Source organism: Micromesistius poutassou, assembly GCF_964030765.1.
Source record: "Micromesistius poutassou genome assembly, chromosome: 13".
NCBI classification, from domain to species: domain Eukaryota; kingdom Metazoa; phylum Chordata; class Actinopteri; order Gadiformes; family Gadidae; genus Micromesistius; species Micromesistius poutassou.
In genome coordinates, this window is record NC_140283.1 from 8274840 (window position 1) to 8289545 (window position 14706).

Sequence of the window (14706 nt, forward strand, 5' to 3'; positions counted from 1 at the left end):
CCTCATGGGTTCATATCAGGAGGAGGTGGGAAATGTTTAGAAAAAATCTAATGTATCCTCGCTATAACAGCTACTTATTATGAGGACGTCAATAATGCCGATGTAAAAGTTTATATCGAATTAATGTTATTAATATGTTGAATTAATGTTATTAATATGTTGAATTAATGTTATTAATATGTTGAATTAATGTTATTAATATGTTGCTGTAATGCACATTTCCGTTCTTTACACCAGAGGGCAGCCTTTTTCGTTGTTCATAATTAAAACATATCCAAATAAAGGGAACATCTACATCTCAGGGAACTACATGCCAACTACATATCTGCCTATACTGTATTGATAAAACAAAGTATACACTCTATAGTAAAGAGCCAATCAAACAATTACATTTTAGAAATTATATTTATTCTCAATATGATTAAATCCCCTTATATATTTTCAAACTGACTAAAGTAAATGCTAACGGTTGTAGTTTATTATATTTAGATCATTGGCTTTGCTTGGCATTGATTTTTGTAGGCTACTATAAACTACTAACTAAACTAAACAAAACCACTAACTAAACATTCACGTGATTGACGGGCTGTTCGACCTTTCACAAAGGGAGCTAGAGGTGCCGGAGGACAAATCAAAGTGTTCCTATTCCCCGAAAGCCCGCCCCTTCATTTCAGGCATCGCATGCCCGTGGGACAAGACATTACTTTTTTGCATGTAACAAGTGGTCGCTTGCAGTTAGCAAATTATCTACTCGTCAACCGCTCCAATGGTTCCATTTCGGAAACAAGATATCTCAGAGAAAACGTATACTTTTTCAATGTAGATACAAGTTTTTTTCTAGATGTTATGCCGTTTCAGAGAGGAGTCAAATGCGAAAAGGTAGGACGCTCTAACGTCAACAGGCGTTCAAGAGGGACAAGAGGAATGCATCGAGAAGAAGAGTGCACGCTGTAGACCTCCACGATACAAGGTAAACCAAGACACTAAACGCCTTCCCAAATAAGTAGCTATAGCTTCTGGGGCTCTCGCTTCGGGAACGCTTCCCAGTCAGGCAAAAACGAAGGTTTTCTCCCACTCTGCTCACCCACCCCAATAGACTCCTGGCGCGGCGCTCACAATGTGGCTCACTATATGCATGACATTTTCATCACGGCGTTGTGATCAAAAGAAACCCGGCATCCCATTAGGCTGGAATGTGTTTGTCCTTTGAATGGTTTTTGTTTGTTTTTAATATGCCTTCTTATTGTTTTGAAGTCTCGCTTGAAAATACTCTTTGTAACACGCGTTTCTGAAATGGACGGAGTGAGCTTGGTTACAAATGAGGAATAACATACGGGCGCAGACCCCATCTAAACGGAGAGAGGGGATTTGATCTATTCTAGTTTTAAAGCACCATTTCGCCTTCAAACCGACGTCGACAGCCGTGAACTGCAAAATCGGCAAGGTATATTCACTTTTTCTTCATGGTTTTGGCACACAGAGGAGATAATATGCCAACGATTACTTGGACAACATGGAGCCCTTAGTGCGTCAATAACTGTTGTGAAAACAGACAATACCAAGCTTTATTAGCCTCTTGGTGGCACAATGCAAAAAGTTGTTTTACGGATATAGGTCTACAGTCCTTCCTCTGGACCACATGAATGTTGGCAGCACTCTCAATGTTTTCTCCACGTCCTGATCAGATGTCTTGCATGATCTATATATGTTATGCACCTCATTCGTCTTGTGTCATGTGAGCCCCTTTCAGACTAAATATTAATATCATCCAAAAACAAGGTTTTGTACCTCAACAAAGCAACAGAAAATAGGAGCATTGAACAACACTGGAAGTAGCAAGTTAATGGGCTCTCTACGTTGAAAATGAGACGCCCATGTATTTAGTCCCTGCATGCTACTTACTACCTTATTCACCTCAGAGCGTCCTTGAATTAGGCCTTATCACAGAATTCCCGTGTTGGTGCCACAAGTTGGGCACAAAATTTGTGGTCATACCCAGGCACATAACAAACCTTCCCCCAATGTCCCATGGTCTGAGCAGTGTTTAGCTGTATTAGGGTACCTTCTTGTAACCATCAAATCATTGATGATAATGACAGAAAAGTGTGCCTGTCTATTGACTGTATTCACTCATGGGGGGCCCCCAGACAGTCATGGTAACAGATTGATCCAGAATGTATCATCTACTACAGTTTAATACACATTCATTAAGCTGATGATTTATCATAACTTTTCAACCGTTTTTAGCTGACATTGATGACACAAAACTGAATTCAAATAATTGTGACCGCAAATTCATTTTCAATGCATCATGTTTTATTTTTTGAATGTAGCGGAGTAGCCCAATGAGAGATTCAGAGGGAAATTAAATGCATAACATTTCTTAAGCTTTTGATTATGGTTTTCATCTTCTAATCCTTCCAGTTTTTCCAGTTTAAAATGTTTTCAACCAATCAGACAGCCAACAGGTTACTCTGTATGATGAGGAGTCAAGTAATTTACTCGACTGCATCAATTATTCAATGTCCTATAACTTCAGTCAGAAAGATACAATCTGAAAAATTAGCCTGTATTGGACACTTTCTATAGTAGGTCAATGGGCTGGCTGAATACGGACACAGCATATTAAAGCTGTAAAGAATGATCAAACAATTAGTTGCGGTGGATTGATTGATTCACACCTTTTAAGACCTGCCTTGAGGCTTTGCGACCAAGCAAAGCCAACATAGTCACACACGGGTAGCAAAACGAAGATTATCTTCTCACTATTTCCTGTGACGCAGAGTTAAAGTGAGTCTTTATTTATCATGGCCCATGATGTGGTCAGTTAGAACGCATTATTTGGAGTCTCCATATGGTTTTAAAGAGCCTGAAAGGAGTGCATCCAATGGGCAGGAGCATGATGTTGTTAAGACGGATCCATGTTCTGCTCCAAAGTCCATAAAATACTAAAACAGTAATGCCACCATGGAGACCATCGGAACAATACAGATAGGACACGCAATGTTCGTTTTTTTTTTATAGCTTTCTATCTACCACACATTCTTTATCCCCTTGCTATTAGGCATAATAGCACACAGACATGGCTCACACACACACACACACACACACACACACACACACACACACACACACACACACACACACACACACACACACACACACACACACACACACACACACACACACACACACAGAGCGTGGTATGCAAAGGCTAGCCACTGTTGGATGTTTTAGTGTTGAGTCATGTTTTCTATCTCTCTCCTGCCTGCTCTCTCTCACTGTCCCAGTTTCTTGACTTCCAAGAGCTTAGTGCCGTTTCTTGGGTTTTTCTCCCCAACACGCACTCATCCCCCCCTGCCTCCACTCAGCAAAAGTCCTATTTGGTGGTTGTCCTGTCTTGTCTGCCACTGCTTTAGCATGTTGTGCACTGTTGTGTTCAGCTGTTGCTCGGCTCTGATGTTTCCAGCTGACACGTACTTACACTGCCCCTGAATAGTAGATTAGCTGCTACTGTTGTGCTTCACTTGGTCTCACACAGCAACGCATAGAAGCGCTTCGTATTTAAATTGTATTCTATTTATTAATTTCTTAATATTTTATAGTTTTGCCCTTTGGTTGCTTCCATGTGTTCTCTTTATTATATTTGTTTTTGGTTCAGAGGATGTTATTATACACATTAATCCTTGCCTGTTTTAAACTTGTTCATGAATTATCCTTGTTATACAAGTGCACAGATATCAAAGTTCAACAGTGCGTTACAGTGAAAGAGGTTGTGAATGTCAGGTTTTCTCCCATGTTGGTCGGGTGTGTCCTTGGCATTGCGCTGGAGACTAGGCCAACAACTGGTTTACAATGCAGGAGATTATTTGAGGCACGCAAATGCATGTGACATGGCATCCCATTGGCTACTGCTGTAAACTGTCCCTGACAGCCAGCGTACTTCCAGGGTACTTTATAGGTTCTCAGTTCTTGGCCCGCCAGGTCACAGACACTGCAGTGAATTCTTTATTATTGTACGCCCCTTTTGTAGAATCTGCTCACGTCACTGCTATTCAATATGAATCTGTCATTTCTCTGCGGTTTGTTGTTTTCGTGCAATCGGTGCACTGCTCCGTGCAGCGTGGCCTTCACGTAGAGGATCACGAACAGGAAGTGGCCCAGACAGCTGAGCATCAGTTTGTGAGCGAGAGAACCAGTAGAGTGCAGAGGAAGTGGAGAAAACAAGGCTTTTGTTCTCCCCTCTTGGCGATCCGGGGAATCACACACTGCTGCATTGATTATCTCACCAATCTCTACTGTGGTTGGCTGAAGTGAACATACTTGGGATTAAAAATTCCCATGCATAATAGCCCTCAATGAAAAGTGTTTGAGCAACGTTTATTAAGGGCAGTGTTGCACTGTGATAGCACTTGCACCTACTGTAGCACACATTTATTTGCACAGGATCTATATCTTTGTACTTCATCTTCGTACGCAGGGCTTTCTTGTGACCTCTGAACATTGCAAGCAGGCTATTCAATGGGACTTTCATTGGGATTTTGCTGTCTTGCATCCCTCAAAGTTACTCTCCAGTATGTTCGAGCCGTCCCCAGTTCCAGTCCCTCCATTACGTTGACCAGGACCAGTGCTGTATGTTTTAGCCTTGTTGCCCTTTGAAACGGAATGGACTGCAACATTATTCTTGATGTTTTCATTTCCTGTTTTTTCTGGTATTTTCTAATAAACCACTTTGTTTCAGAGTCACTTTGAACTCAAGGCAGAGGGGGGGAAATAAATCACTGTGTCCCTCTATATGTGCATGTGTACATATGTGCCTGTACATTTCTGCACTCATATCACTTCCTGTGGTTGGAGGGCCCTGGTTACAGCATATGAAGCTGTTGGCTGGGTGTGGCTTTGCTTCATCTGGGGTGGGGTTATAGATTTAAACACTTGAACTGGAACTACTGAACTACAGATTTTTGGTAGTGTTATGGTTGCCTTGCCGCTGTGGTCCGGCGATGGAAAACGTCATTACATATTGTGAAGCCAGCATGCGGTGCCAACATTGCCAGCAGGCAATTATCTATAATAGCGGAGACTGTTTTACGGGCAAGCTGCGCCGTCATCAGATGCTTTTGGTGATTAGTCACCTCCCACTGGGAAGAAGCTATAACAGTCTGCCGTATTATTATCTACTTTTAAACACTCCTTTGCTCTTCAAGCCGAGTGACTAGATTAGTCTCTTGTTTCTCTCTCTCTCTCTCACTCTCTTTTTGAAAAGTGAATCATGCATCTGAATCACATCAGCTTACACGCTTTCAATTACACCACATTTCTCAAGTGATCAGCCCTGCAAGGATAGTAGCTGGGCCCTTGAATTTCAACAACATTTTAAGCTAGCACTACCACAAACAGGATAAAGTACACTTCCTAAGATACAAATGCGTAGCAGGGCTCAAGACATTTTCTACTGTTGGCACTGTTGCCAGCTTGCCACCAACTTTTTTTAGGGTTGGCACCCTGACAAATTTGGTGGACCCCATGTATTAGCATGTGGTATTTCACATACCATCCATCAGTGAACATTCTTTTAAATAGATTAATTCACATAAATTGTAAATAGTTAGTCGTTTTTTTATCGCCAGTGCCACAACATCTTTTCAACTCTTCACACTCCTCGTCCTCCTATATCAAACACCTATATCTAAAACAATAACAGGGTGGTGGTAACAGGGTAAAGTTCTTTATGTTTTATGCATGTTTTTTTTTTTTTGTTCTTATCCTGAATAGCAATAGTGCTGTGGTGCAATTTAATTGAAGCAATGCACAGTGTAGAAACCACCTTTTCTGGCCATAACTTGGCCAGTTTCCAATGAGAGCACTCACCCCAGCACTTCATACAGCAGCTCTATAGCAGCCAACATTGCTCAAAAACCTTCATCACCAAACATCCTATAATACACAAGACCTAAAACCGAATCTGCCGACGTGTGTTGTCCTTTCTACCTCGCGACGCTGCCCAACGCAACACTTCAGTGCTCGTCTGGCGTGCAACCGGCTTTACATTGAAGCTCTGCTGTAAATGTCAAACACTTTCGGATCCACCAAAAGGGGAATCCAAAAGCCACAGACTTCCCTGTGATATGGTAGTTTGGGCTTTTTGAAGCGTTATTCCAATTTAACTGTTTTAGAATTGAATTGGGGGTGACTCATCGCCCCTATAACATAGTTTGTTTGGGGAGAAACAACATATTTAATATAGATTGATAGATAGATGGATAGAGAGTATGTGTACATCATTTTTTATGTATTATTTATTTACTGGCGCAGATTAAAAAAATGGTCTCGTTACCACATGATTATAGTAAATGTAGTCATTTTATTTCTGCCAAGTCCATTCTGCTAGATGCCACTAAATTCTACACACTGGACCTTTTTAATGCAAATAATGATTACAGTTATAATAAAATGATAATCAAATTGCACTCGAGTCGTTGTCATCTAACGTATGATATGGAAAACATGCAGCCATACTATTTCCAAAGACATTCTGGTCAGTTTAATGCAGCCAACAGTTCAGCCCAGAAATGTCCATTTCAGACATTAAATAATACTCTTTTAAGATTTACTTTGACTGTACCTTGTTGTTGGTCCCATGCCTGTCTGGGATGTTTTCTTAAATTGTTATTGGTTTCCAATTACTTTTATCATTGCACATTTATTTCAGTTGATCTAGGTCTAGGATGGGTACACACCCATACACTCGGTAGATACACACCCGTCTCCATATAATCAATATATGGCTTTTTCAATTTGTCTTTATTTACTCTGCTTTGTGTGGTCTAGTCTCTCAGAGAGCACATCCTGTTTTATTTGCCCATTTGAGCAAGAGAGATGAAGAGAAAAATACCATGTTGCCGTGACTGCAGTCTGTACTGTACTGACCCCACTCCCTAAACTCTTACCAGTGTAAATAATTAAATGCTGAATACAGAATAACACAAATATCGATTTTTAGATGTTTCCTGTCTGTGCAAACAGGCCTCTATGAAGAATAAGGGAGCAGTGATAACAAGCTTTCTTGAGTTCTTAGATAACAGCATTCTTGTCCTTTTTTTTCCGTATACACCACCAGTCTTTATAAGGTAATAAACGTTGCACTCTTTTTTTTATTTTTATCTTTTAACCTTTGTTTGCCCGCTGGTTGAAGGTTGACCAAGCCGTAAGCACACACACAAACACGTTTTTCCTAAGCCTTAATTGGGTTTCACAGAAGCAGTGGTAGGCAGGAGGTGCAAGTTGGGCAGGTTTGACCATAAAAAAGGGCAGGGTTTTAGTCATTCCTTTGCCAGTGGTCATGGCTATCATTGTTGAAGTTCAACATTTAGTTTTGTGTGTGTGCAAGACGGTAGATGCTCGGGGGACATGTTCTGTTTCCAGTGGTCACTTGTCTTGCAATCTAGTTAGACCACAGGAACCGCAAACACCAAAGCACGTTATCATCGTCTTTTATCTTGGTCTCCCCTTTAAGGCTTGTACCTAAAAGGCTTTTCTTTCAGCCTGACCAAACGTGGCAGGTGTGGAGATAAGTGCCCCTGGGGGTGTTAATGGTTGAAAAAAAAAAAAACAGGAGGGTCTCTCAATAATGTCCTAGTGTTCAGGGACTACTTTTTATCTCAAATGATCCTTTTTTACAACTGTGGGTACAACGATTGTGGGTAAAATGTGTTGGTGTTAATATGGCAACATAAAAAAAACAGGAAGGAAAAAAGAATGAAATTGAACGTGCGGCACCTGTATGCAGTTTTACAAAAACGGAAGATATGGGTGTGCTCTACGTATCTACTTGCCTCACGTGTAACTGTGAGGTGCCCAGGGGCGTCCTTAAATTGCGGCATATAATTGACATAGTTGCTGTGTGTGTCCAGGTCAGAATATTTCTCTTTTTGGTTGCTCTGTTGAGCTCTCCATTTGTTAAGTACAAGCAATATACCCTTAAATATGAAATGGCATTGTCTGTGACGTGACTCTTATTAATAGACATTTCTTGGATGTATTGTCTGCAGGAGTACTGCAGTTACGTTGTTCGACCCGCTTTCAAAATGTTAGAAGTGTTTATAAGCACTTACCTTGAAGAATAAAACATTTTACTACAGGTTTGCTTGTGAAACATTAAATAACAGAAAAAGCCATTGCAAAATGTATTCTGTTTAAAAATCTTACTCTCTTCACAGCTTCAGTACTGTTTATGTAAGTTTATGGCCTATGGCCTATTCAGATTGCTGTTTAGGAGCCTGTCACAGCCTGTCAGCCTATCACTCTAGACATACAGTTCACAATAAAGACACACCCTAAAAGTTTTAATAACAACATAACTTTTAAATGAAACAATATTTTTTCAAAATTGACCACACCATTTCAAGCTATAAAAGATTTTACCTCAAACATCAATTATTTATTTACCATAATAAGTTATATTTCCCCATAGGCATAACTTTACCGTAGTTAAAGCAACCATTTTATTTTGTAGTTTTGTAATAGAGTTTTGCTAATGCATAAAATTGTATAACCCCCCACCCATCTCTGCGCCACCAAAAGTGAGAGGGTGAGAGAGAAAGGTGTCAGGGGGGAGATTATGTCTCCATTGTCTGCTAGCAAACCAATTCTGACAGCGGTAAAAATCACAATGACTGCCCCTGGCCCAGAGACGGGTGGGTTAGGCTCGATGCAAAGCATACTCCAGCGTAGAATGTCTTTATCCCAGACATTCTGAATGGACCACACAATTTAAGCCATATAAGATGATATTCGCTGATTAAATAACAGAACAAGCCATTGCAAAATGTGCTCTGTTTAAAAATAGACCAGATCAAATTATTATTTTTTTACTGTGTGTACTTGAGGGTTGTGCAACAAATGCTATTTTGATTTGATTATTTAGTACTTGATATGAACACACACATTATGTATAACATTTTGACTTTAATTTATCCTTTTATTCTTTGAACAAATCAATATATCATGCATACTATTAGACCGATTTTGTGGTGCTTTTGCTTTGATCCATTTGAACTGGTCTTGGTGGCATGTTGTTGCATGTGCTCTAGTATCAGCAGAGAATGAAGGGCTTACAATATGGCTTTTGCAGAGCAAGGGTGGATGCATATAATATTATAGGCCTAACTGCCATTGATGAGGCGGGCATGAAGAACAGGCATTTCATCAACAGTGGCTCTCCTTTACATAACTGAAGGAGCTCATTCACATGGAGCTTTTTCGCATTGAAAGTGTTTCGTGCTTTACCTCAATTGTCCTTACAGCAGCCATTTATAGAACAACTATAGCTGTTTTCCCTCTCTGTCTGTCTGTCTCTCTCTGTCAGACTCTGTGTCTCTCTCTCTCCCTCGGTCTCTCTGTCTGTGTGAGCAGCTTCTGTAGAATTGAGACCAGAGCAATGTTCTGTTTCTATTTTCCCCAATTTTTTTTTTACCTTTCTTTCTGTTCCCCTCTTAGTCTTATTCTCCCTTCTTTTCCCTGTACTCCCCCTACCCCCCTCCACACACTTTTTCTTCCCCCTTGCCTCTCCCATTCCTCCCATTCCAGACATATCTTCTGGCCAGCTGAGTTAGTCTCCCAAGCTTTTGGTGTAGTTTTCAGGATAGAGGAACAGCCGATGTCAGCATTTAGTTGTATAACACATAATTACAACAAGTTGTGGAAACATAGCCCCCCCGCACCCACTCTCTGCTTCTCTGACCGCAGCATTATGTGTCTGTATTTTCAACATTGAATAAATGAGTTTCGTGTTTTTACTTAGGCCTAAGACATTCTACGTTTGGAGTAGGCCTAACTTTGTTTCTTCTTAACTTTTTAACTTGTTTCTCTCTGGAACATTGTTTGCTGAAGGCTGATGACTTTACTGCTCTCCTCTCTGCAGTGTCTTTCTTCACTGGGCTATCTTAAGCACAAGTCTCTCAGTGCGGCCATTGGCAAGTGCTATCTCAAGTGGCCCGGCATTTTATCGTGCCACTTTAGATGTCTTTGTGCTAGCTTTGCTTTTTGGACGCAGATGTGCACTTGTCTGTACACACACACACACACACACACACACACACACACACACACACACACACACACACACACACACACACACACACACACACACACACACACACACACACACACACACACACACACACACACACACACAGGCATAATTGTGCTGGTGGTACAATACCACCATGCTTATGCACAAGTGTATACACACTGCATGCAAGTGTGGCCCTGGCCATTTTGTTTCCATGTGTGGTAGTCATCCCATCTGCTTTGTGCATGAGGAGAGAGACTGTGGGCCTTGGGCCCTCATTTCCTCATGGCTGCAGGTTTTATTCATTTCTTTTGTTAAGGCAGAAACCTTTGCTTGGTTCAGTGGTGTGGCACAAGGACCAACAAATCTAGCTGCTGAACTCCCTCTGCCTGATCCGCTTTGAAAGGAGGCCTAGTCATTACACAGCAGGTACTCCCACCACTATGAAAGCCCACTACTGCACTACTCCCACTTACAATGCAATCCGGTGTAATGAAATCTCTCATTTGTTTTGTTTTGATGCTTGTGCCCTGTATTAGCTGGATGTGTGTCAACGGAAACACCTAATACAATTTGAAATGTTTGTATTCTAAATGTAAAGAATATGACGTGCAACAGTAGTCCAGATCTGTCATGAACTTCAAATATTGTTCATATTAAGCAGCTGGATGGACTTCATTTTGTTATTCAAACAAAAGTGTCGGACAAGAGTAAAAGGTTTCTGTTTAAATGAGTTGTCCCACATCACTTCTTCTTGTGCCATCCCATCTTCTGGCTTCCCTCCTCACTGAGCCCTCCATCCCCCCTCCCCTTCCTCTGCTCCCTCCTCTATCCTCAAACTAACTTGTCCCTCATGTCTTTAAAGACACACACACACACACACACACACACACACACACACACACACACACACACACACACACACACACACACACACACACACACACACACACACACACACACACACACACACACAGAGTTGGTATGGGCCTCTTCACAGGCGACTCCAGATTTAGAAGCTGAGGTGTTAAAGCTATTTCTGTTTAACTTCGCTCTCTGTCTCCCTATCTGCCCTGTCCAGGCCAGCTTGACTATATGTTTCTAAGGTCCAATAGGCTCTTCCATGATTAATTGTACAATGCCATGTCTTTTTGTGTACTCTGTGAAAGCGTCTTTTTCCAAATGTAGAAAATTGGCTACATGAGGGATTAAATGCAGAGTTAGAGATGGATACAGCAGCTCAATAAATGACAATGCACACATAGATGGACAAACTGAAAAAAAGCAAGAAAAGGGAACCCCAAAGTAGCCACACACAGAATATATACCAGTTATTCGGCACATGGTTAGAGGGCTTACGGTCAGATGGCATTCATTTCTGCCATAATGAATTGGCAGAATTAGATCAATACTTTTTTTATATTTTTTTATTAAGTATCAGCAAGTCAAATATCAAATTGAGGACTAGCTACCAGGGGCGTGGGTTGTTCTCATGTGCATATTTTGGCTATTTGAACCCTTGACATTTGACGCCTTGTTATGGACGATTGGATCTGGGTTCAAAGGATTCCCATGGTGCACTAGGAAGTCCCTCCTAGAGTGAAACACACACACTTCCTGGGAATGTCATCAATGGAACGGACATGCTCTTACTCACTCTGACTCAGTAGGCGAGATCTTCTGATCCCACGTCCGATGCATGCCTGCTCCCACGTGTGCTACCATATCAGACAGACAGACACACCTGACAGAGAATAGATATCCTCCTGATTTATTTCCTAGAAAACGATTGCATCATCAAATAGTTGTTCTATTTTTACCGTAACAATTGTAACTACATGATCTGGGAAAAGTAGCTTTTGAAGTAGCCGCTACGTAAACTACAACATACCGACGTCATCCAAAGAGGGAAAAAATTCCCTTCCAGTGACACGGATGAGCATGTTTAAGAGACACTTAACATTTCTCCAAGAACACAGTGATTTACTTCACCGTGGAGGGCTGAGGAAGTAAATCATCCATCTGCTCGTGTTGGCTGACCATGTGTTATGAGGCATGGACGGAGTGCAGGGACGTAGAGTACTGGTGGCCGCAGTGGCAGGCTTGACTAGTCGTTAGCATCTTCTTGTGGAATAAAAGGAGGCTGCCGAGGGCACTGTAAATCATCTCAGGGTAGAATATGGTCCAAAAAGCCTCTGTTGAGCTCTTTCTAGCTCTTCACACCCATTCAGATGGCATCGGTTTTAGCGAGGCCCTTATAGGCATAAGTGTCACTATAAAGGGGAAACCACCATTGATTACATGTTAATCAATGGTGTTAGGGGTACTTAAGGATGTCAAAATGTCAATAGACATGAGGAAGGTAAGGCACAGAACTCAACCTACAACAGGGCTCAGCTTTAGTTGTTTTTTTGTTGGTGAACCCAAGACAATTTGAAACGAGTGTGACGCAAAATAAATGGGACATGAAATACAAAGAAGAGCTATTAAGTAGCTGTGCCATTGTTGTCGATCACACAGAGCACAGGCGAGCCCGTGCCGTCTCTCATTGGGTCCATCCAGGGGGTCCCCCCAGAGCAAGTGGCCCCTGGTAAAGAGATTGATTTAACATGGACCCCATGGTGGTAAGTGGGGTGGTCAGTGGCCGAGATGCACACACACACATTTGTATACAGACAGGCTCACAGCGGGCGGGGGGATTATCTCTACAGACAAATGGACAGACGGACCAGAAGATTGGGGGATAAAAGAAACGCTGAACCACTCATTGTCCCTTGCTAATTGTTGTTGTACACTGTCTTTTGTATCTTCCTGGACTGCCTTGCCTTTATCTTTATTGGTCTCTATGGTGTAATTACTTAACGTGTCTTGTATATCTCTGCCAAAGCTAAACTAAGACTGATGTGGCCTTCCTTGTAAGAGCTTAAGACGTGAATATCCAGGGTCTGTGCAGATCTGTAAGCATGAAAATGCAAACAATAATTGTGCATTCTTTAATATGTAAGTGGAAAAGGGTATCAAAAATGGGTGTATGCATATACAGTATATGCATATATTATTGTTAAAACCCAGAATAGCACTAAATCAGCATGACTATAATAATATGTAAGGGTAGGTAGATACATTTCTACTTACATCATTAAATGTAAGGGGGATAGTAGCAGGATCCAAGTAAATAATTTCCTGGCTGCACAGGACATGACACATGAACAGGAGTCAAGATTGAGACATATTTGCCTATCTGTGCACGTGTTGCATACTCACACAAGATAACCTTAGTCGCAGGCTGCCAAAAAAAAAGTTGCATGTACGTCTGCGTGCCTCAGCATGGGGGGGGGTTGTGTGTGGTCACACTCAGTGGCTGCAACACAACAACAGGCTACACTCTGCTTTTGGTTTACACGGCTGCATGGTTCACGTACCACTGTGCTGTTCCAAGTAATGCACATGCAAGCAGGTGTCCGCAAAAATGCCTTGGGTGATGCATGGAACGGATGCAAATAAATGCATGACTGTATATTCAAACACTCACTTTACTTTTTTCATTCTATAATGCAAATTCTGCACACATTAGTGTGTGGGCAGTGTGTAGTGTGTCCATGGACCATCGTTTGCAGTGTAGCAGAAGTCTTTTATGCCTTCCTATCGTATAGGTAGTATGCAAAATCAAACGCATACTTCCTTATTATCATGTCTGTCCATGCAGATACACATGTGTACGTTGGGTGTTCAAAACCACCTGGCCCGTTCTCGTACCAACCACGTTTTTTAAAGGTCCCTCTTTTGTTTTCTCCACTTCCTCTTGCCCTGCTGTGAATAGAGCGACGACATCGCAGCATGGGGAACAGCTCGGCCCTTCACCCTCGATCACCTCCTCCGTGACATCTCCCTTATTAGGACGTCAGTGCCCAATCGGGCTGCTTAGACACGCTGGTTATTTGCGCACATCAGGTGCCCAGTCTCCCAGGGTTACTTCAGCATGTTGTTTTGAGTTTCTATAATTAGTGAAGGATTCATTGGCATACATTGTTCTCCCCACCCAGACTCATGGTTAGAAGGTTCCCACCACGGGTTAGAGGTCCCGCCTCATTGGCTATATGTGTATACATGCTTGTTTTACGCGCTGAGCGCTTTCCTGTTTTCTGTCGTTTTCGTTTTTTATGTTTTTGTGCAGAGGAAATGTAATTTGAGGTCATGGCTGGGGTTAATTATGGCTTCGTCTCCTGTATTTGTACAAGTGTCTGCCCTGATTCAATATTATAGAAGTAGTTATTGGTTAACATGAATTAAATACATCTACATGAATGTATTTCTTTACATACATGTTTTCATCAGCTACATTTGAAGGAGAAATGTCTTGTCCTGGTGGTAATGTTGCTCTTTTAATTTCTTTGTTGCAGTATCCAGAGCCATGAAACTGAATCCACAACAAGCTCCACTTTATGTAAGTATCTTCCCTTTACATCAAAAGATTTTTCTTTGTTTCTTTTCTGTCTTTTACTACATATATTTACGTAATGCGTGACGCCATTGCTTGAGAACAGCGAAAAACGATCCATAATGCCACATCGAGGGAAGGAATTTAATTGAAAAAAGACATTGAATGAATGAAAGAATGGAATTGAACTGTAAAT

At 41.5% G+C, this 14706-nt stretch overlaps 1 protein-coding gene across 4 annotated transcripts in view; it reads left to right on the top strand.

Annotated features, from left to right (window-relative positions):
- Window positions 1-700: 700 nt before the first annotated feature.
- The window catches only part of LOC311357382 (uncharacterized protein), a 77002-nt gene continuing 62996 nt past the window's right edge, over window positions 701-14706 (top strand). For all 4 annotated transcript variants that reach the window (XM_084477317.1, XM_084477318.1, XM_084477315.1 and 1 more), the window contains exons 1-2: window positions 701-970; window positions 14473-14516. In XM_084477317.1, the coding sequence (XP_084333443.1) occupies window positions 14484-14516 (33 nt within the window). In that variant the 5' untranslated portion in view covers window positions 701-970; window positions 14473-14483. The remainder of the gene's footprint in view (window positions 971-14472; window positions 14517-14706) is intronic.